General features: G+C 32.5%; 2 protein-coding genes across 8 annotated transcripts; one reads left to right on the forward strand and one right to left on the reverse strand.

The window, feature by feature from the left end:
• Window positions 1-2,036: 2,036 nt before the first annotated feature.
• On the reverse strand, window positions 2,037-16,570 carry LOC107798656 (replication protein A 70 kDa DNA-binding subunit A-like). 6 transcript variants are annotated; one of them, XR_012709848.1, is made up of 14 exons: window positions 16,414-16,570; window positions 15,775-15,817; window positions 14,918-14,978; window positions 9,463-9,963; window positions 9,240-9,327; window positions 6,529-6,707; window positions 6,379-6,448; window positions 6,167-6,293; window positions 5,909-6,069; window positions 5,695-5,818; window positions 5,296-5,604; window positions 5,062-5,207; window positions 3,497-3,557; window positions 2,037-2,208 (listed from the first exon to the last, which is right to left on the reverse strand). XR_012709848.1 is itself a non-coding variant. In XM_075254138.1 (14 exons), the coding sequence occupies exons 5-8, from the start codon at window positions 9,248-9,250 to the stop codon at window positions 6,206-6,208; spliced, it is 300 nt and encodes a 99-aa protein (XP_075110239.1). In that variant the 5' UTR covers window positions 9,251-9,327; window positions 9,463-9,963; window positions 14,918-14,978; window positions 15,775-15,817; window positions 16,414-16,570; the 3' UTR covers window positions 2,037-2,208; window positions 3,497-3,557; window positions 5,062-5,207; window positions 5,296-5,604; window positions 5,695-5,818; window positions 5,909-6,069; window positions 6,167-6,205. The 6 variants fall into 6 exon arrangements, 3 of the variants coding, with proteins under 3 accessions (XP_075110239.1, XP_075110238.1, XP_075110237.1); XM_075254138.1 differs by having other exon boundaries at window positions 6,577-6,707; XM_075254137.1 differs by having other exon boundaries at window positions 5,756-5,818; window positions 6,376-6,448; window positions 6,577-6,707.
• A 683-nt stretch (window positions 16,571-17,253) lies between these two features.
• On the forward strand, window positions 17,254-21,015 carry LOC107798125 (histone deacetylase HDT1-like). 2 transcript variants are annotated; one of them, XM_016621088.2, is made up of 10 exons: window positions 17,254-17,408; window positions 18,438-18,508; window positions 18,612-18,829; window positions 18,948-18,973; window positions 19,052-19,090; window positions 19,171-19,328; window positions 20,009-20,059; window positions 20,150-20,240; window positions 20,516-20,642; window positions 20,713-21,015. In XM_016621088.2, exons 1-10 carry the CDS (start codon window positions 17,396-17,398, stop codon window positions 20,774-20,776), a joined length of 858 nt encoding a protein of 285 aa, XP_016476574.2. In that variant the 5' UTR covers window positions 17,254-17,395; the 3' UTR covers window positions 20,777-21,015. The 2 variants fall into 2 exon arrangements, with proteins under 2 accessions (XP_016476574.2, XP_016476575.2); XM_016621089.2 differs by having other exon boundaries at window positions 19,213-19,328.
• The last annotated feature ends 865 nt before the right edge of the window (window positions 21,016-21,880 follow it).

Raw genomic sequence — 21,880 nt, forward strand, 5'->3', positions numbered from 1 at the left:
TTGGCAATTGTGGAAGAAGAACGACATGCTGTAAGATACACGTATAAACTACCATTTTTCTTGAAAAAAAGAAGAGATGTTACAATTTTTGCAGTAACTTCAAGCCTATTCTTTGGGGCTCGCTAGCTTACATCTCGATAAGTTTTGAAGTAGGGGTATTTGTAGGCATATAAAATTTATTGGATTCAAATTTATTAAATAATTTGGATTATATTTTAAATATACTAGTCCAAATAAATATTATGGGCTAATATAATTGAATAAATTATATATGTTCAATATATATGAATTAAATAAATAAGTCTTGATCCATTGGGCTAGCTCATTTAATTGAGTAAAGTGATGAACCCACTTCATTAAGCCCAGATGTCATCTTCCTAGAGGCCCAGTTTGATGCCACGTGTCATATGATGTGGCACGCCAAGTCAAACAAAAGAGTCAATAAGATCATGCCACATGTTAGAATGACAAGGCATACCAAGTCAAATTAAAGGGCCAATGAGATCGCGTCACGTGTGCAAGTGACATGTTCTAGCCAATCAAATGCGGTCATGTCACACTTCAATTTGATTGGTCAGAAATAGTTTGTTCTTATCATAACCCTTCTCTCTCACAACTATAAATATGGGTCTTCATAACTCAGAAAAGACACCAGAAGATATAACAAAAAGCAAGAGAGAGCTCGTGGATCAAACGCCGCAAATTTCTCTACAAGTTTCAGGCTTCAAGCAACCAAGTTCAAGTTCAAGAAATCAAGTTCAAGTTCAAGAACGAAGAACAAATCAAGTATTCAAGCTCAAGAACTAAGTTAAATCAAATACGAGGCGTTCAAGATCAAGGCTACTTGTTCGTGATAAAATTCGTGGCAACAATCAAAGCGTTCGCGACGGATAAATCAAATTCAAATTCAAGATCAAGTTCAAAGGCCCTTGAATTTATACTAGAAAAGTAGAATCATAGAGATTGTACATTCGAATTATTTGAAATCAAATACTACGATTATTGCGATATTTTTCGATCTTGATTTTATTTTCTCGACGTAATTTGTTGTCTACAATGTCATTATTATAGTAGGAACTCAGTTTTTTTCTTTAATTTTTATTTAATAAAAATTAATTACACATAGTTTTTTATAAAATTTATATTCATTAATACGAGATACATACGCAATGCGCGTACTATAAGACTAGTTTACTTTAATATAGTAGAGTAGGTAGTCTAGAGTATTTATAACAATAGTATTGGTACGCGATCTCACTTTCTGTTGGTAGTAGGTTTTTATGACTAACCGTTGTTTTGTTTCATTGTTGGTCACTTTACTATCTTGTTGTTATTTATTCTGCTTTTATATGACTTTTGCAATTGTCCCTTCTTGTCTATATTTTCATTAATGTAACAACTTCTCTATCCTCACAAGGTAGGAGTAAATTATGTGTACACACTACCCTCTCAGACCCCACAGTATGGAATAATACTGGTATGTTGTTGTTGTTACCTACATAATTCAAATAGAAAAATGTTAATAAAAAATTTAGGTAATTGAAAGTCTTAAATATTAAAAAATTAAAAAATATTTTAATTTATATTACATTATTAGATCTTTTTGGAATAAAACTTGTTCAACAAACGACTTTGTGGAATCACACAATTATAATCTTTATAATTTGTTTATTTTATTTGTCATTCACCTAATCATACATTATGCTTATAGAAAATAATATATAATATCAAATACATTATTTATATATTCTATATGTATTTATTAATTCATAATTACTGTTATTATTTTTAGTAAAAAAAGAAATAACATTTACTCTTGTATCACATATATACAGATACTATTTTAAGAGCTATTTCAATCCTAATTTTATTATTATTGATATTTAATATTTTGAAGTCAATAAATTACAAAATTATTTAAATTAATAATTGGATGTTTTCTAATGCTACTAGGATGGTGTAGCCCGTGCCAGCACGGGCCCAACGTTATTTAACTCAAAATTTAATGATGCAAGTATGGAATCTAGTAGACAATATTTTATGTTAAGTGGTACACACTTAATTTACATATATGCGTTCACAAGAGCATTACATTAAGGGATGCCTAAAGTGCCACAACAGTTACAACATGTATGATACAACTATTTACATATGCGGTCTTTGGTCTTTTTTCTGATCCTTTTCCTGTTAGTTCTTCACCAAAAATATCTGCAAACAAATAAACATGTTATAAATTAAAAGGTTACAACGAAGATTACATGCTTGTAATTTCAGGTAAGCAACATAAAAAAGTACTTATTTAATAGTAGCAACATATATAAAACAGAAAATAATTGAAACAGAAAAGCAGTCACGATAAACTTTGTAGCTTAAACATTTAAATTTATGTCAAGAAAGATCAATTTAAATCATTGGTGATTTAAGTGTGGCCATAAAAGCAAAAGAAAACAGAACATCAAAACGAATCTGACATGTTGAAGTGTTTTTGAATCGACGAAAGCCAAAAAAAAGAGTTAAAGACAACAAATGTAATGCTCTGTAAACAACATCAGTAATGTAATTCGGTTAAGCTTGCTTTAACAAAACCAAGTAGGCTAGGTAAAGGTTAGCACATAGCCAAGCATATTATATCTTTGATTCCATTATTTATGTTCTGATGTGAAATATGGACTAAGAAGGCCTCTTTGCATATAGCCAAGGTTGTTCGTTTTTGCCCCTACAGACTTGGAGGAACTAAGAAAGCCTTTTTGCACAAAATTTGTCAGTTGGAATTAAGTACGTTCTACAAGATCGTAACTGCAACGAAATAAAAATTAAGCTCAAGCATGGAAAAGATCTTATTAGAACACACATTCTCAATTCCAATATTAGATTTATTTGTGAAAATCATATTCAAATAACAATTCATGGCACAACTTGTATAGTATTAGCTTTCAACAAAAATTCATTCCACATTCTATCAGAGTCTGTAAGAACTGCATCGAAGGACAAAAAAAAACTACTCAATTCATCAAATAGTCATTTGAATGACAGGGAAAAATTAGAGGAGAACTACAATGAAAGAAATCATAGTAACAGATAAACCATTAAAAAAATAGAGATAATTTGGATCTCCTAGATTAGCCAAAACTTAAGCATACTACTTTAATAACATCAATAGTTAAGGGTACCGTTATATGTTAACTAAGGAAAGTCGAGCAACAACAGGTAAATGAAATATACTAACTTTAAGCTTTGAATAGCCCAGTCGCCACACCAAAAACATTAGCACAGCCCTATGGGCATGCAATTTTTTTTTAATTGAAATGCATAAATCAGCAAAATCTGAACAGAGGAAGATGAAATATTATGGAAGACGGGAAAAGATAACGAACAAAGAGCAAGAAAATGGCCAATATACGTATACTCAGATGCAACGTTAAAACCACTTTGTATTAAGTATTGTGAAAAGGCTGACATATTCTCGGATAACATTTTAAAGAAAGTGAAATTGTACCTCTGAGTACCCAAGAAAGGCTGCTCCAGAAGGATTGACCAACCCAAAAACAGAGCACGAACTGAAACAGAGAAGAGAAAGAAAGATATTAAACAATATATTAAAAGAGTCATATTACTCTGTACAACGTTTCCATCAAGTTCTATTTACTCTGTCATAATAATGCTGTCCTTTTTGGTTTTTCCAAAAATAGGTACTCATATTAAAGAGGAAAGTTCCTCCCTCAACATTTAAACTGGTGCCAAATACATATTACATTATATTGTTTCAAACTTAACGTGACACCTTACCAACTAACATTTGAAACATTATGTTTAACACTTCCAAACAGATCCACCAAATTGCATAAGACAATCTATCCGAACATCTCACTCTCAATAACAACAAAATACGTATTTTTAATGGGACATATCCATGGGGACTTTAATTTAGTAGCCATATTAGTTATTACTTAGTTGTTGAAGAAATAGAAGATATCATTATTTACGGAGAAAAAGTTGAGAAAGGAAAATCATGATTTAGCACAAATGCACAACTCAGGCAGATCAACAAGTGGAGCAGCTATCCACAAGAGAGTATTCTTATGGGATGTTAGCTGGTTCATTGAAGTCGGCATAGAGGTGGATAACACTAAATATGACATTTTTCTTGCATTGTGATAACTCGACTTACCTCCCAAAGAGAGCTTTAGCGGCACATACATTACATGGTGACATAAAATGGTTATTTAAGTGATTTGTCAGTATATAAAAAATCAAGGAGAATAGATATCTCATCAGGCATTTCAAATTTTTATGAGACCAAAAAGGAAGCCAAAATTTAATCAGGAAACTTATGCAGACAAAAAATATCTCGACTCCTTTACTTGCATATTCCTCACTATTTAACTTCAAATTTTTATTCTTTGTTGTTCTTCACCCATTACTTTGTTGAGCACTAACAATTATTTTATAACTGTACATGTATATTTTGGTGAAGAACTACTAAGAAGAAAGCTAAGAAGAAGATTAGATACAGCAGAAAAAATGCATCACCATTTGTCAATGTGTAAATAGTATAAAATGTAAATAATTCTCTCATATATGATATAAAGAATATGACACACATGCATCTAATAATATGATACTGTTACGTACGTAAATAATGTATTATTTTCCAACCAGACAACATTCAAGAGTGGATATTTTGTTCCAAATAAATAATACCTTGCTATTAACATATGATGTTGTGTACCTACTTTTGAAGTCAATGCTAATAACACCTACAGTACAGTGCTATATTAGTTTATCCGCTTTTATCTCATTTTTTTTAGACTGATAACATTTATCCACTATTATTTCTACTTGTGCCATCCTTAGAAAAAGCTCGAAATCTTAACTCATAGAATTTTTATTAAGCCTTCTAGTTAAAGTTCTATAAGCAGTCGGCATACCAGAAGGACCTGATAGCTTCATAGTTGGGTCTAAAATAGCATAGAAAGGGGCGGGCTTGCAAAGTAATTTGAACTGGACCATACATTCTATAATATTGATCTTATTAGTAGATTTGTAATCAAGAATACTAACCTCGTGTCGATGCGACATATTCCGAGTAGAGGAATATCCAGAAAGCAGTCGTAAAAGTGAGCTTAACCGTATTCAAAAGCAACAACAAGTTGTGGCTTTACTTGCATCCCAAAATAGTAGCAAAAGATGTTACACTGGCAAAAATGCTAACAAACGATAGTCGTTTAAGGTGTTTGTTTTTTCTACAAAGTTGAATCTCATATTAAATTTAGAAGGAACAGAAATTACAAATACCTCTCAGCAATTTTTCGGAGGGGAAATTTTCATTTCCGCCTTACATTTGTAGGAATCGTTGCCTTTGGTTGTTATGTGTGGGTGCTCTTGCTTCTCTGGGGCATCGGGTTCAATTTTTTGTTTACTTCCTTCCACAACATCCTTGATGGTGGCCGGCATTTGTGAGACAACCGAATTACTTTTATCTATGAAAGACAAAATAACTAATTTTCCTGCCTCATTATTTCTTGTAAACAACTTTTTTATTTGAATCTTGAAGATATTGCCAGTCAGTAGCTTTTGTGCGTTCGCAAGAGGCAACAGTCCTTTCTGTAAAAATGAAATTAGTTATTTATGTTTGAGGGGGGGCTCAACTGGTAGAAAATAGTTATTTGTGGTTTTTCGAAATTGACAATGTACCTAAACATTGCATATATCATAAATCTCTTCCGAAGTGAGAAGCAATATTTTTTCTGCATACCCGTCGACAATAGTTGTTGTTGCAGAACCGCTCTGATCTGTGAGCGTCACTTCAAATTGGCACCTAGTTGTAATATAAAATGATTGGTTAATTAAAAAGATGGTGAATGTAGAATGTTAAATATAAACAGTTATGTGAAAGTTGCATGTATACGTGGGAACCAATTGGGTAGCTTGACGGCAATTAGTGCAATAGAACTTTCTCCGTGAGATAGCTCGTGTGAAGTGTTGTTTGCAGTCTGAACAAGCTAGGATACAAAATCGTTGGTTCTCATTTTGTAGTGCAACTTCAGCATGTATGTAGAATATTTGACCCTGGAAAACACAATGATGCCGCATATTAATTTTTTCTTATTAGAGAATAAAGGTAAAAATTTGTAACAATGCATATATGAATATTTAGTGCACTCACTGGATTTTGCTGTCGGATTTCTGCAATCGGTACTATCTCTTATTCGAAAGGAACAAATAAAAGAGAGCCTGTTGGACCTGTGCTCTTCATTGTGTACGTAATAAGCATTTGTTCATTTTGTTGGGCCCTTCAAGTATGTTAACATTTCAAAATTAGTTCTTGTATATGTTCAAGCACATATACGACCAATAATGTATTGATTATAATACCACGTTCTCAGCGCATTTGCTTGTGGGTATGGAGGATTGATTTCAATTCTTGTACTGAATTTGTTAGTCAATCCTACATGCATTTGAACATTCATTTCTAATTTGGTCGTCTGGTATATGAAAAACTAAAATATAATTGCTTATATACTTTACTTGTATTGAATTTGTTACTCTATCTTGCATGCATTTGAGGTGTTTTACCTGACGACGACTTTGGTCTTGCAACTTTTTTAGCAAGAATGATTGGGTATTCTATTTTAAGCAGTTCGAGTAGTTTGTTCCCATCATGATCAATAAAATCTTCCCAGAGTGTGAATTTCGTTGGTTTTTTGCTGTATAAAATAGAACAAAATTGTTAAATCACTATCTTAAATCAACATGGGAATGTCAATGCTTAAGCAGCATAAATGAGCATCAATTACAACATTTAAATATTAGACATGATTAAAAAATGAACACATATTGGTATCTTAATGTGTAGAAATTTCTATAATGCAATCAGTTTCGAAGAAAACAGATATTTCCTGAGGTCTTGACTATTGGTCCCTAACAAAAGCTTCTAAAGCAAAATAGTTTGAACTATCATATGTTGTCGAAGAGCCAATAAGTCTCAAATCTAGAATAGATGGTAGAATTGCTTTATGCTTATTAAAAGAGAAATAGATATAATTCACAACTTATTGTAGCAATGATCCAATTAGTTTCAACATAAAGATGTTTTGAATAAGTTTTGATATTGCGATGTAACCAGAGCCCAAAACACAAAGAAGGAAACTGCAAAAACCAACACGTATCATCAAAATCGCATCACCAAGAAACTCTGAAGAATTCACATATATGATAAAAAAAAACCAAAACCAAAGAGCAAATGAAAATTGTAGATATCAAGTAAAAGCTAGTGGCCAGAGTGAAGAAGAAACTTAAGGAAAAGCTGGAATGACGACATGTGTGTTTTATGTCATTTCTAAAAAGTTCGAGGGTATATTAGTCCTTTCGGGCCAATTCTTACAAATTTACTATACATGTGGCTTAGTTTTTCTATACAAAATGCTACGTGTAAGTTTTAAATGAGCCCAAGTGAGTTTTACATAGACAACATATTAGGTTTCCTCCATTTTGTTTGCACTTTCAGATTTCCATTGCTTCTTAGAGACATCTTCATCTTCCTCAAATTGCTTCTACCTGCAGGTTTGTTTTTATTCAATTTTGCTCATGTTTTTTGCTATGCATCTGATAAATGTTTAGTGTCTTTTTCAAAATGCATGAGAGCAATCTAGTCATCTAGCATCACTTTTGTTGTATCATACATATACGTGGCTTTATTTGCCTACCCATGAGTCTACCTGTAATTGTTATATGACTCGAGGTGTACATCTCTTCTCTTTAATATCTTAATTCCCTTTTACAAGAATATTTAATAGAGATGTTCGTAACATTGATATGCTACTTTCTTATATTAGATCTTTCAGCATTGGTAATATTTGCACATTTGAAATACAATAGTTTATAAGCATGTTTGTGATATCCAAACTTTTAGTACTTAGGAATCCACAATTGCATGAATACTTTGAATAGAATTTCTATAAGCTACTTATTAGCTTTTCTTCAAAGACATTCAAATGTTTAACTCTAATTTCTTTTAATTAAAAGCTAGTATATATAAGATTCATCAATTTTATACAATTTGTGTAAGAACTGCTATATCTTAAATTCCTAATAAGAGGGAGATTATATTGGCTATAATTTGAGATAGGTTATCTATTTGTTCAGAAACATATAAAATTAGAGGAGACAAAGTCGCTCATCTTTATTCAGCTTTCTAATTACATGAATATTTTGGTCAATCTTAATCCAAAGTATTGAATGGAAAAAAGCATATTTTTGAAATATAATTTGATTTAAAAATCCAATAGCTAAACATGACATCAAAAGGATCGAATTTTTTAGTAAACCCGGATGAGTTAATAGTAGGTAAAAAAAATTAAATATAATCATAATTTTTGAGACACTACCTTTATTAAAGAACAACTACGGGTAAATTAGAAAGTTATTGTTAAAGAGAAAAATAAGCAACTACATATTTAATTATGTTATATTTCTACATCTGAAGGCAGTATATTTTTCTCTGAATAACTCTTAGCAACAATCTAATTCTTTGACGCATATAACATTAAATAATTTTTAAGTTAGCTTTTAATAGTTTCTTTCTAATTAGTGATTTTTCCATAACTAAAATTTCTTTGTTTGGATCATTACTTCTAATTTTATTGAAGAACAAATAAAGATTTTTAAAATGTTAAAGGCCAATGATATGGTTTTTAGACTCTTTGATTGGTGCGTACTTTTAGCCACCAAATATTGTCACTCTATGCAGCTATCCCAACAATTGTGGATATATAAATCAAAATAAATTGAAAGTTTGAAGTTAATTTTGGAAAAGCATAAATTACTTGCAAAAAAGATGAGCCAAATTAAAATTTACAAAATCAAAAGCGCAATATGATATCAATCCTAATTTTACTTAGATTCTTATAGCAAGAGAAACAACAAGATAAGAACTTTGCATTGTTGAGAATATATTTAAAGATATAATCAAATATTATTAGTAGTAAAAAGCTTAAACCATAATAATTCCAGGAATACGTAGTAGATCTAAGTATGCTTTGAAAGATTATAATTGCAGCAAAGCGAAAATTGAATTGAAGCATGAAAAGCAGCCTTTAAAAGGGTACAATCTCAACTTGAATTTCGGTTTTAGTTATTGTGGGCTATTGTTAGACAATATACGAAAAGTGACACATTACATCATACTTGAATCAGCAGTTGCTAGTTGGATCCAATAAAACAGGTTTATGTATACTTACTAATCATCCATGATGATAAAATCTTGAATTCTCCGTCCATTTGAAGCATAGGTTGAAGGGCTTGCCTTGAGCACGATGGCAAGCACATCTTGCATTTAAAAAGAACGATGAATAAGCTAATAGACAATAAAAATTGATATAGACAATAATCATAATAATAACAATACTAATAAATGTGAATTTTAGGCAAACAAACAACATAAATAGATAAATCTTCAATTACCGAATTCAGATCCTTCGGGTTGATATTCAAAGTTGCCAAATGGTGTAAGATTTAGGCGCGTTGGCGGAGGTAGTGGCTCTTCTGGAGGATTAACAGTTTCTATTGGCTCAACAATGTACACCTATCAATTGTCCGTGTAAATTTGTTAAGTGGATTTCCGTACATATAGTTTGATTCTTTGACTTGTGCAACTGACACCAAGTAAGTATGGAAAGGGCGAAACAGATCTGCAAAATGCATTATCTCCGCATTGAATATAACGCATTCCACTTGATTTACCTGTAACAAAATAAGGCACAATTAGGATAATATTAACTTAATTACTATTGGCAAACTTATGAATCCTTTAAAAATTATCTCTTCATCTTGCAAAACCATCAGCTGATATTTTTTCGTTTTCTCTCTGTTGTCTCTAGGTCTGCCTTTATCAACTACTTGTATCTTGCAGGTCCATTCTTCCGTTTCTGGAGTAATCGCATTGATGTTGAATCTTTCTGCCATCTAGACATAATCGACAATCATAACGCATCACAATTATAATAATGAGCAAACGTAAGATTGTTAGAATGATTATAATACAAAATCAAAGAATCCAAAAAGTAAATAAGTTCTACATCACACTTACTATTAGGAATGATGGTCTAAGTTATGGAAAAAGCTTTTTCAATAATTTCATCATAAACTACATTATATGTGGAGTGATCATCATCATCGTCAGCTATAACCGGTCTAATTAACATCTTGACACAGTTAGAACCTTTAGCTCTTGATAAAGCAACGTACAATTGACCATGAGAAAATACAGGTTCTCGCAAATAAATGCCAACAAAATCTAATGTTTGGCCTTGAGCTTTATTTATAGTCATGGCGAAACATAACCGTATCGGAAATTTTGTTCTTTTAAATTGAAGGGGTAGTTTTTCATCTTCTGATGTTAATAGTGGTATTCGCGGAATGAATACATGTGTATTTTTAAAATCACCACTGGATATTGTAGCACTAATAACATGAGATTTGAAGTCATTACATATTAATCGTGTCCCATTGCACAAACCGTCGCAGGGATTCAAATTCCTTAATAATATAATTGGACAATTTTTTTTTAGACACAATTTATAAGGAGGTAAACCAGGAGGATTTAAAGCGTGCAAAAAGTCGTCATATTCACTTTGATCTTTTGGATCAATTGTTTCATCGGTAGCTAAATAGACTTTTTCATCAGCTGTAAATTGAGCAATTAGCATATCATTTATTTCATCAACGAAGTCGTTCTTTGTAGTTAGAATTGCGCGAGAAGTAATAAAAGAAATATTTGAATGAGTTAAATATAAATCAGGATAAGTAACTTTAAATAGATGATTCAAGGAATTTTTTTCAGTGGTGAAAGGTATGATCAGAGGACGGGGAATTTCTATTTTGTTCTTATCATTTTTGTTTTCTTTTCCATTACCAATTCTCATCAAATATTCACAAAAAGTTGTGTCTGTTTTCGCACGCATATTTTCGGACAGTTGTAATTTTTCAAGTTGATGCCAAATTTCAGAACATAATAAGCTTTCACGAACAAAATCTTTCCTTTGTCCACCACGGACAACGGGAAGAGTTTGTCTAAAATCGTCACTGAATACAACAACCTTTCCGCCGAACAACATAGTTGTTTCCATTAAATCTCTAAGGAGCAAATCTAGTGCTTCAACCATTTCTTTTTTTGCCATTGAAATTTCGTCCCATACTATTAGTTTTTCATCTCGAATCAACGATGCCAGTGAACTTTGTTTGCTAATATTGCAACTAAAATTTCCATCAGCATCAATAGGTATTTTAAATCGGAAATGAGCAGTTAGGCCTCCAGGAAGAAGTGGAGCAGCAACACCTGAACTCGCAGTCGCTAATGCTATAAATCCTCTATGTCGTACTGTAGCTAACAAGGCACGATATAAAAAGCTTTTTCCAGTTCCACCCGGACCATCAATGAAGAATGCTCCGAGTTTATTTGAGAATATTCTATCAAGGATTACATTGTAAGCTCTTTTTTGTTCAATGTTTAGTTTATATGGCAATAGTAAATCTTGTTCAGTAACGATAATATTCCTTTCAAAATGTACATCTTTAGCTTCTTTGGCTGTTGCAGATGGTTGAATTTTGCCCTGAGTTAGTTCAAATTCGTTGATATCACGACCCATTGAATGAAGAATATCATTAATATGATTTAATACTTTGTGACGAATTTCTCGTGTATGCATGTTTGGGTATTCATTGAAATCTTCAGACATCGGGATTTCAAATTTTTCCCACAACTCTCTTGGATTAGCGGGATTGCAATATACTAATAGTACATCAAATAAGTGTCTCAAACTGTGTGGCATTTGGTAACTTACTGCTTCCGACATGCATTCTATTAAATTATTATCGTAAAGTAATAATCCTCTTTTTTCCGCAGCTTCTCTAAACGTGCCACAAGTTATTCCATTTACAGTTCGCAAAATTTTATACGATTTTGGCCCTCTTACGTTCATTAAGAGCAATCTAAGATAGTATCTTTCTCCTTCGGTTGGATGACATGTCACAACTCTACCAATAGCATATCCTTGTTGGCGACGCGACCACATCTTGTATGTTGTGGACCATACAAAATATTCTGGAAATTCCCGATATAATAAATTCAAAGTTATAGCATTTTCGTTTTCGTTATTCATTCTAAAAAATTCAGTTAACATTGTTTTTTTAATCATAGGATTATTTACAATTCTACTAATATTGTCTGTATTTTTGAAGGAAACAATTTGTTGTCCATCAAGATGCAGTTGAAGATGGTATACATTTGGAATCATTTCACTGATAGGAAAAGTAAATATGCGCCACACAGCCTCAGGTGGTGACACCCACCTAGCAGGTTGATATTCCTTTATTTCATCTACTTCTATATTCGTCTCATTAGGATGTATATGAAATGCAATTTTATCATGTCCTTTGCAAATATACTTGTAAATGTACTTAACAACTTTAATATCAGAGCAAATCTCCAAATTTATATGACAATTAAATTTACTAAGTAAGAATGGATTGTAAGAAACAACCCATGAATTATCAAAAAGTTGTCCTCTAATTTCCACAGATTTTCCTGTATTTCGTCTTCTATAAATAGGGTATGAATTTTTTCCTTTAGTTGTCTGTTCAGCAAACTCTTTTGGAAATTTAAATTTACAATGACCGTTTTTTTTCTTCATACAGGGGCTTGTTGGATTTAATTGACCACAAGGACCATGTAGCATGTGTTGTGTAACAAGCTTAAATAAATCAGAATTTCTTTTAGGATCCTGTAATTCAGCGCAAACAAATTTATCATATGCCTCAGGGGTCAGTAGTTTGTATTTTTCATCGAGTATAATAAGAAAATGAGCATGTGGAAGTCCCCGTTTTTGGAATTCGCCCGTGTACATAAATGCTGCAACTTTACCAAATATTTATCTTTTTAGTATATCCCTTTTAAGCTCTTCTAGTTTTGCTCGAAATATTCGGCTAACTAAATCGGGTCTATTCTGAGCTTCATCTGTCGACAACAAGTTTTCTTAAATTTCAGGCCACGAATGGTTACATGTTATAGTTAGAAATATATCGGGTATTCCAAAACGTTGTACTAATGCAGTAGCATCCATATACCGGCGACGCATATCTCTTGGCCCTCCTGTGAAGCTAAGTGGAAGTATTTTGTTTTTACCTACCTGTGAGCCTTCTCTCTCACCGCGTCGCAAAAGATCTAAAAGTCCCGCTAACACATCCATCCTGAATAAATCTTGATTGAAAAAAGCGAAATCTAATCTTTGAGTTTCAACTTTTATCCATTCGTCTACAGCATATTGTTGAAATAATCGTCCTGAATGTAAGATTATATTTTCATCATCTCTAATTTGGAGCTGATAACAATAATATTCACGACAAGAAACTGTTTCTCTTTTTCGTTTGCCTTTTTGCATCACTTCAGCTTCCATGTCAAGAAATCCATCAATTGAAGTCATATTTGTTAGACATGGCAATTGTTCATATTCACAATACGGATGTGTTCTGGAAGGGGTAGGTGAAGGCTTAACTTTTTGAATACCACAATGCCAACCATTTTGACCGTAAGGGAACAGTAATGGATATTGCAATAGGTCGTAACATCCGTAATAATAATTTACCAGCTGACTTCTATCACTTTTTGTATATATTCGGATATGTGGTGTAGGAATGCAATTATTGGTATCTTGTTCTACCCATATTCCTGCCACTTCTGACGTAGTTGGTAGATTGTATATTCGTTGATCTAAACCAGCATCACACTTAAGCGCAATGTAGAAATCTGATAATTGTGGTATATTTATTAAGGATTTCAAAAACGTAGTATAAGGATTGGTTTTTAATATTTCCATTAATTTTTTCACAGTATCCTCGTTCAATTTATTGGAACATGCCATTCGATTGCTCACCTCATTTTCATTATCATAGAAATATAATTGTAGATTTTTTCCTTTTTCATTACTTGGTATCAGGTCATTCATGAAATGATACATTTGTCCTTGAACTCGAAATGTATAAATACCTTTATTCCTTTTCGCCAACGCTTTGTCATAACTTACTCCCAGGGATGTGAACGCAAATATATTATTGTATGTTCTTATGTAGGTTCGAAAATGCTTTGATTCTTCAGTATTTCCTAGACACAGAGTTTTTAACTCTTGTGGTACTTGATGTGAAATCAGCTTAATAGTGCCTTTGCGACAACAGAATGCGGGTGGTTCGTATTCAAATTTTTTGGCTTCGCAAAATTTGCATTTGGGAACAGTTTTTAACATAACATAATCAATTGATGGTTGAATTGTTATTGACTCTTCAGTATATTGTTCATGATTTGTATTAGATGTAGATCCTGGGATGCAACAATAACAAGTATAAGTATATAGTTTTGATAGTTATAAATGCATATACATATTTATACTTGTGTGTACCATCAAGAAGTCATAGTCTAGCTCTCTAACATGCTTCATATATTGAATATCCCACAAAAGGAAGATATTGCTCGCTTGAAATATTAGCACTCATAGAGGATGATGCGATAACAGAGCTATTAATTAGCGAGCAAGCAGGAAGTTGCCGACCACTTGTTTCGTCCTTACTTGCTCGCGCTCGTGCTCGCACTAGGAGAGCCTCATTTTTATCGCCTTGCATCATCTTGTATAATTCGCGTCGCCTAGCCTTCTTGTCAGCATATATTTTTTCACAACTTTCATTTTATGATTTTTACTCGACATATTCACGCATCTATTTCCTAAAGGAGAAATGTCAAGTGCATACTTGCATTACTGAATATGTTTTCAACATTGTCTAATATTTATATATGTTTATTATAATTTTTTAAAAGAACTCAAGCAAAAACTTACAATACTTAAAATAAATCACGAGATATTAGAAAATTTACCTTTCGGTTCAAGTGCCACTGAATAACAGAGGTAGAAAACAACCACAGCGAATCGCTAGAACTGCAATAATAAAGAAGATAAATTGAGAATCTGCATGCCTCTCAAATACATAGGGATAGTTTGTATTTTCAAGCATAACATAAAGCACATCCTAAACATCGGCATGAGCAACTTGCAACAATGCCCAACTTAGTAGCCAACCTCTGTCACTCCAGCCTTACGAGAAGACTTATATTGCTATTTATATATCCTACTAAAACAAATAAACGCCAACCAACTATGAAAATATATATGTACAAGTGAATATATGAAATTAATAAAATTACTCGAATATGACTGATTGCGGCATTTTGTTGGTATTTTCATCATACACCAGGATGTACACTTGCTCGATTCACTGCAGATTTCTCACTATGGGAGAAATTAACAGATAGTAATCCATATTTGCATTTACCCCCTTTAAAAGGGCTATCGAGTTCAAATTTTTTCTTCTCTCTTATTCTCTTATTGATCATTTTCTTTCCAGTCTCATATATTAGACGTGCGGTATAAGAGCATCCTTTTTATCAGCATCACTCTATATAATTCATGTTGCCTAGTCGTTTTACCGGTAGTATTTTTCAAACGTTTGATCCTTTTTATACTTACTTGAGAACAATGAAGTCCATTTTATTCATTGAAAAATAAGGCTTCAAAAATACTAAATTAAAATTAAATCTAGATATATAGTAATATAAGTTGTGCGTTATTGACATACATTACAAACAAAAAATAACTCTAATAAACAGATAATATATATAAATAAATAATCTACTAAGAAGTTAAGGAAAAAAACCAATAGAAGTGCAGTGCTTACAGGATGATGCAGAGGAGACGGCTACCACAACCCATAGTAAAAACTGAAACAAAGAACATGAAATAAAGATAAATTAACAACAACATCAGTAATAAAAAAAAGTTGGAGAAAGGCCCAAAATAACATAAATGGATAAAACAAAGAAAGCAACAAAGAGAGAAGGAAAAATCATCCGCCAAATCACACGTACCTAAAACAGAAAGAGGAAAATTGCAAAAACCAACACATATCTTCGAAATCCCATCACCAAGAAACTTAGCAAAACTTACAGGTAAAACAAACCCCAGAATCAAAGAGAAAAGGGAGATATGTAAAAAGAAAAAGAAGCGAATTTTCAGAGAGATGAGGAAACTAAGTAGAAATTAGAAACATTAGCAATGGTCGAGCAAAATAGTTTTAGATCAAAATCAAATTTTAACTTCTAAAAGGGATTATTACTGGGTTCTATTTGCTTTCTCGGTGGGAAAAAAAACAGACTTTTACCAATTATCAAAACCCCCAATATTCCCCCAATTTCATCCATGAAAGCCCTAACTTTGAAATTTCCCGTTGTTGTCTGAGTTGAAACAAATTGGAACAAAAAAGGAGAAACAACACATAGAAAATAACAAAATTGATATTAAAGACTAAGAAATTTACCTGAAAGTTCAAGAGATTTGAGAAGAAAACTGGACAACTCACAGGCCAACAAATGCCAAAACCAAAAAGAATTGAATCAGACTCAAAATAAGAACAAAAATCCGTCATTGACATACACGAGATTTTTCACATGTTTCCTTTCAATTTTTCTTTTTATGTTTTTTTAATGATTTTTCTCTTTTATATGGAGTTAAAGGCAAACAACTTTATTAAGAAAACAAACACTTAAAAAGTGGATGAAACATCCTAATTTGGATTGAAAAGTGCAGAAATTCTGGAATTAAAAAATTAAACTTCTAAATATTAGGAAAATAATTAAATAAGTACTCCTAAATATTATAGAAATAATTAAATGAATACTCCTACATATTAGGAAAATAATTAAATGATTATTCCTAAATATTAGGAAAATAATCTAATGACTATTTCGTCTAATGTGAACTATATTTTAAAAGGGTAAAAAAGACGAACAACATTTCGCTAAGGGCTTTCGTGCTTTTAATATAGTATAGATAGATATAGATATAGATAGATATAGAGATAGATAAATCCACGACCATATATGAAATTTGTATTGTCAAGTCAAAAAAGCAATAAACGATGAGTGTGTTTGATATGACACATGTTGTTTACTTGATGGATAAAAAATAAGTTAAAAATTAATGATGTTATTAACAAACCGTATGATATGTTGATTCAAATTTTGAATAAAAAATTAATAATAATGTCGTAATATTAATTAGATCAATCAATATAAGTTAGAACTTATACGAGTGTATAAAAAAATAATTTTCACATTTTCCTGCTTTAAATAGAAAATGGAATAAGGAAATGATTTTGTCATACCAAACACTAATCATTGCCCAATTCGAGTCTCCCGCTTATAAACCTATACACTTCCCAACCCTAACACTTCCATTTCTCTCTCACTCTCTCTAAAACCCTAGAGTTTTGTCTATATTCCTCTTTTCTCGAATCAGCAATGGAATTCTGGGGTACAGCACTCTCTCAATCTATTTGCCTTTTTCTTTGTCTATCGTTTCGTTATTTTTAATAATCTGTATTCCTCGATGACTGTTCGTTATATTTAGTTTTGTACTTTGTGTTAGATGTTATTGATTTGATTATACGTTTCACCACAGTCTCTTTATCTGTTACTTCCGTCTTTCCATTGTTTCTTATGCTTTTGATGTTGATAAAGTTAATTTATTGCGCATTTTTTGGATTATTTACTGTTTTGTGATAGCTTCTCGGGCTGTGTAATTTTTTTTAATGGTTATATATTTTGCATGCTCAACATTGTAGAGACTGATAATAAGCAGCTTGAAAATGCTTATGTTATAGTGCAAGGCTGCCTTTATAAAGAGTGGACTCTGCTTTGGCATCTAAAGGGTGGGCCCTTCCCTTGTAAAACATTTTTTTTTTGTATACAGCTAGAAAACAATTTTTTTGTATATATGTAAACTTTTGAATTGCCTTGATATAAGGGAATATAGTTCAAAAAGTGAATTTTTTAAAATCCCCTTGTTGCAATTCATGGCTCTGCGACTGTACATTATGATCCTGAAATATGGTGTGTTTATGTTGCAAATTGGGCAGAAATTCTGTCATCAATTTGTCCTTTGGGTTCATTTCCCATACTGACTATATAAGAGGGTGTTAGAAGGTATTTGATTTAGCTCTTTCAGAATCAGGAACTTTCTTGGAACCTTAAGTGTTTGATGCAAAAGAGCCTCTACTCTTCATCTTTATATTGGATTTCCTTCCATTGTTTACTTAGATGACAATGTGTCTTGATATTTATTATATAGCTCAAAAACCAGTACATCAGAAGCTCTATTGGATTTCTAATTCAATTTGAATGTATTTTTCTGCCTCTACTCTTGTGTAATAACTATATTGTCAGACATTTTTCTTTCTTGTTCTTTGTGTTATACTGCTGATACTTCATCAATAATGTGTTTCTTTCCCGCGTTGTATTGGAATTGTGCAAATGCAGCTTTTCTAAACTTACTTACATTTAGGTGCTGAGGTGAAAAGTGGACAACCTTTAACTGTTCAACCTGGAGATGATATGGTTTTGCATCTTTCACAGGTATTTTAAGTTGTCACGAATTTGATAGGAAAATTCATTTGATATAGCTTGTACCTTGTAGGCATCTCATTTTTGTATTCTGTCAATATATTCCTCTTTGTAGGCATCTCTTGGTGAAGCAAAAAAGGATAAAGGATCGGAACCTGTATGCTTGTCTGTGAATGTTGATGGAAAGAAACTTGTTCTTGGAACACTCAACTTAGATAAGCTGCCTCAACAACAATTTGACCTGGTTTTTGATAGAGACTTTGAACTATCACACAACTGGAAAAATGGTAGTGTCTACTTCTTCGGATACAAGGCAGCTAACCCATACGAGCAATATCCTTTTCATCGTCTGTTAACTACTCTATCTTTTTATAATTTCCTTTCTTTCCATTAAAAGAAGGTATAGTTGTCAAAATCTTTTTGTTTCCTTGACTATATTTCTGTGTGGCACGGAGGAAGATGAAGAAGATGAAGATGGTAAGTTAACATCTTTGTTTAACCTTATTTAATCTTCAATGGATTAGGTCATGACTTAATTGTTATTTTATTGTTCAGAGTCTGATGAGGAAATACCCCTTACTCTTGCCAACATTGGTAAGGACAATGTTTTGTTGAGCTATTTCTTGGATGTACCATGCATTTTAGTTCTGAAGTATTGCCTACACGCCAAACAGGAAAGGCTGAAGCTAAGGCTAGTGCAAACGATTCTACTTCAGGTAAGCAGAAGGTGAAGATTGCAGAACCTAGTAAAGATGCAAAGGCGGATGATGAAGATGATAGCAGTGATGAAGATGATACGTCTGAGGATGAAGAAGATTCTGAGATGGGGGAGGTATGATTTTCTAATACATGTTGTAATGCATGTTATCATCCAAGGTTCTTCGACTCTAGGGTAAGCACAAAAAAAAATGGTTTGTACTTGTTTGAGCTTGTCGAACAATTTCCAGTCAGTTGAAATAGGTTATTCAACCTCTGGTATTTGAGTGATCTTTCAAGATCTAATTTTTAAGATTTTGAGATTGGTCAGCTTTATATAGTTGCATTGGATTTGATTTCCCAAAGAATATTATTTGTGTTTGGTCTTCAGAAAACAATAACCGATTTAGTTACTTTGTTTGCTGCTAAACATATTTTCGAGTAGTATAACAACCAATATTTGGTTTAAGGAACAAAGGGCCGAAATGCGATTGTCAGATTTAGGCCATTGTTTTTGCCAATAAAACAGCTATCAAAATGATTATCAGATTGTTTTTGTATGTTATGGTGCATGTTGAAAAGGCAGAACGCTGCATCTGTTTTGAGCTTAGATCATCCTCTGGTCTATGCGAATAATCTGAATTGTTGCTTCAGCAGTCTGAAGCATTAACCACAATGCAAAAGAAATTTTCTTCTGCATACTATAGCTTCCATATTTTTGAACTCCTGCTAATTAAATGTGGCTTCATTGATATCACTTCTAGTGATCTATGCTTTCTTTCCATTAGCATTTTTAATGGACTATCCTCTGTTCAGGATGAAGATGATAGTGATGAAGATAAGTCTGATGAGGAGACACCAAAGAAGGTAGCTCGTAGTTATTGGTCTTTTCTTTTTTCCTGAATTTCTTGAGCAGGAAGGTGGGTTAACAGTACCTGGGTCAATCTTCTTTTTTAGGCTGAGCCTAGCAAAAAGCGACCTGCAGATTCAGCAACAAAAACTCCTGCACCCGATAAAAAGGCAAAATTTGCAACACCTCAAAAGGCTGGTTAGTTTTTGTCTTTGGTTAATGCTTACCTTAATGTCAATCTTTGATATGGATTGGCTATGTTGGACTGTCTGCTGCTGTCCTTTTGACTTGCATGAGAAAATTGGACCAGTAACTGGAATAACCTTTGATTCTGTTGGAATGAGAATATGATTCTAACATTTAAAAAAAAAGATATTAGTAAATGTGCAAGTGGCTTATTTTTTGCATCTTTACTCAAGTTAATATGGGATTAAGTTATCTTGTTCCTGAATATTTTCTTTTGGGTGGTTTAGATGGTAAGAAAGGTGCTGTCCATGTGGCAACGCCTCACCCCTCAAAACAGGCCGGTAAGACTCCTGGAAACAAGTCAAACCAGACTCCAAAATCTGGCGGAGCTCTTGCCTGCAAGACATGCAACAGGTAACTTCAATGCTGTTTTATTTATTTTAGGAGCATTAGGTTATCTGGATTCATATATTTCTCCTTGCAGGACTTTTGGTTCTGAAACTGCTCTAGAATCTCACTCAAAAGCTAAGCACAGTGCCGGGAAGTAAATTGGCGGAGAATCGTTTGCCTGGAGATGTTAGTTTTGTTTTATCAACGTTGGAGGGAATGATAATCAGAAGAGTGTGTTAGTATTTAGTATATCTTTGTTGATTTACCCTATGTAAAGCAAGAGTTAGGACCAATTTTGCTGCATACTGGTACTAGTGAAGGTTTATTTTGATGTTGACAGTTATGTTGGTTGAGATTCGATTCAAATTAATGGTCGTTACCTATTGGTATTTTGCTATGTGCTTCGCATTTTTGCTGCTTGACGAGTTCCCGCATTTGCAGAGCATGTGATTTTCTGTTTCTTTATTTGATATTTCCAGATCCCATATTCTCTTTAAGGATGTGGTTTCTGTCTGACCACGTTCTTGGGGAATAAAAGTGCTTATTTATATAAAAAATTGCTTATTTTGGAGAGTTAAAGGTCTTTGGTCATTTTTTTTATAGGAAAAACTGATTGAATTGTAGACTTAATTTTTTTGGCTGTGGGGAGAAAGAAAAATTGGAGTTCTTGGAAACAAATTTTATTTGGACAAAAAGTACTTTACAAAATTAACAATATATATTGATTGGAAATGTTATAATATACGTATATTGTTTTGAATTTGTGATACTCCAAAATGGAAAGCTTAAATTAGAAATGTATTTCTTTGGAACAAACTGCTACAACAATGGAGACCGTACAGATAGAGAGGCATTTCTTTGGAACAAACTAAAATAGAAAAAAATGTAGTATAAAATGGTAAGTAGCAAATATGAAATTGGTGAACTGACCTGAACTGACCTGCATTTTCCTTCAATGTGTCCTAATGGAAAAGAAACCAAACGGCAGTAGTCAGTACTGAGAGAAATTGATACAGAAGAAGCAATTTATTTTGAAAAGTATTTTTGGTGAGAAGTAATTTGTATTTGACTAATTAATTTGAAAAATACTTTTGAGCAGTCATTAGTGTTTGACCAAACTTTTAAAAAAAATACTTCTAAGTATATTTTTCTCAAAAGTACTTTTAGGAAGAAACTAATTTTTTCCTTTTCTCAAAAATTAACTCCGCTTCTACTCAAACATACTTTGTTCATTCTAAGAATTTGGCCAAAATATCTTAACT

The sequence above is a fragment of the Nicotiana tabacum genome, chromosome 5 (assembly GCF_000715075.1).
Source record: "Nicotiana tabacum cultivar K326 chromosome 5, ASM71507v2, whole genome shotgun sequence".
Lineage (NCBI taxonomy): Eukaryota > Viridiplantae > Streptophyta > Magnoliopsida > Solanales > Solanaceae > Nicotiana > Nicotiana tabacum.

Excerpts from the sequence above, each read along its gene's own strand:
- LOC107798125 (XM_016621088.2), top strand. Across the intron at positions 19,091-19,170 it reads CCTTACTCTTGCCAACATTG|GAAAGGCTGAAGCTAAGGCT; the intron begins GTAAGGACAATG and ends CACGCCAAACAG. Across the intron at positions 19,329-20,008 it reads AAGATTCTGAGATGGGGGAG|GATGAAGATGATAGTGATGA; the intron begins GTATGATTTTCT and ends TCCTCTGTTCAG.
- LOC107798656 (XM_075254137.1), bottom strand. Across the intron at positions 6,449-6,576 it reads AAGACCAAAGTCGTCGTCAG|GATTGACTAACAAATTCAGT; the intron begins GTAAAACACCTC and ends AAATGCATGTAG. Across the intron at positions 6,294-6,375 it reads GCAAATGCGCTGAGAACGTG|GGCCCAACAAAATGAACAAA; the intron begins GTATTATAATCA and ends ACATACTTGAAG.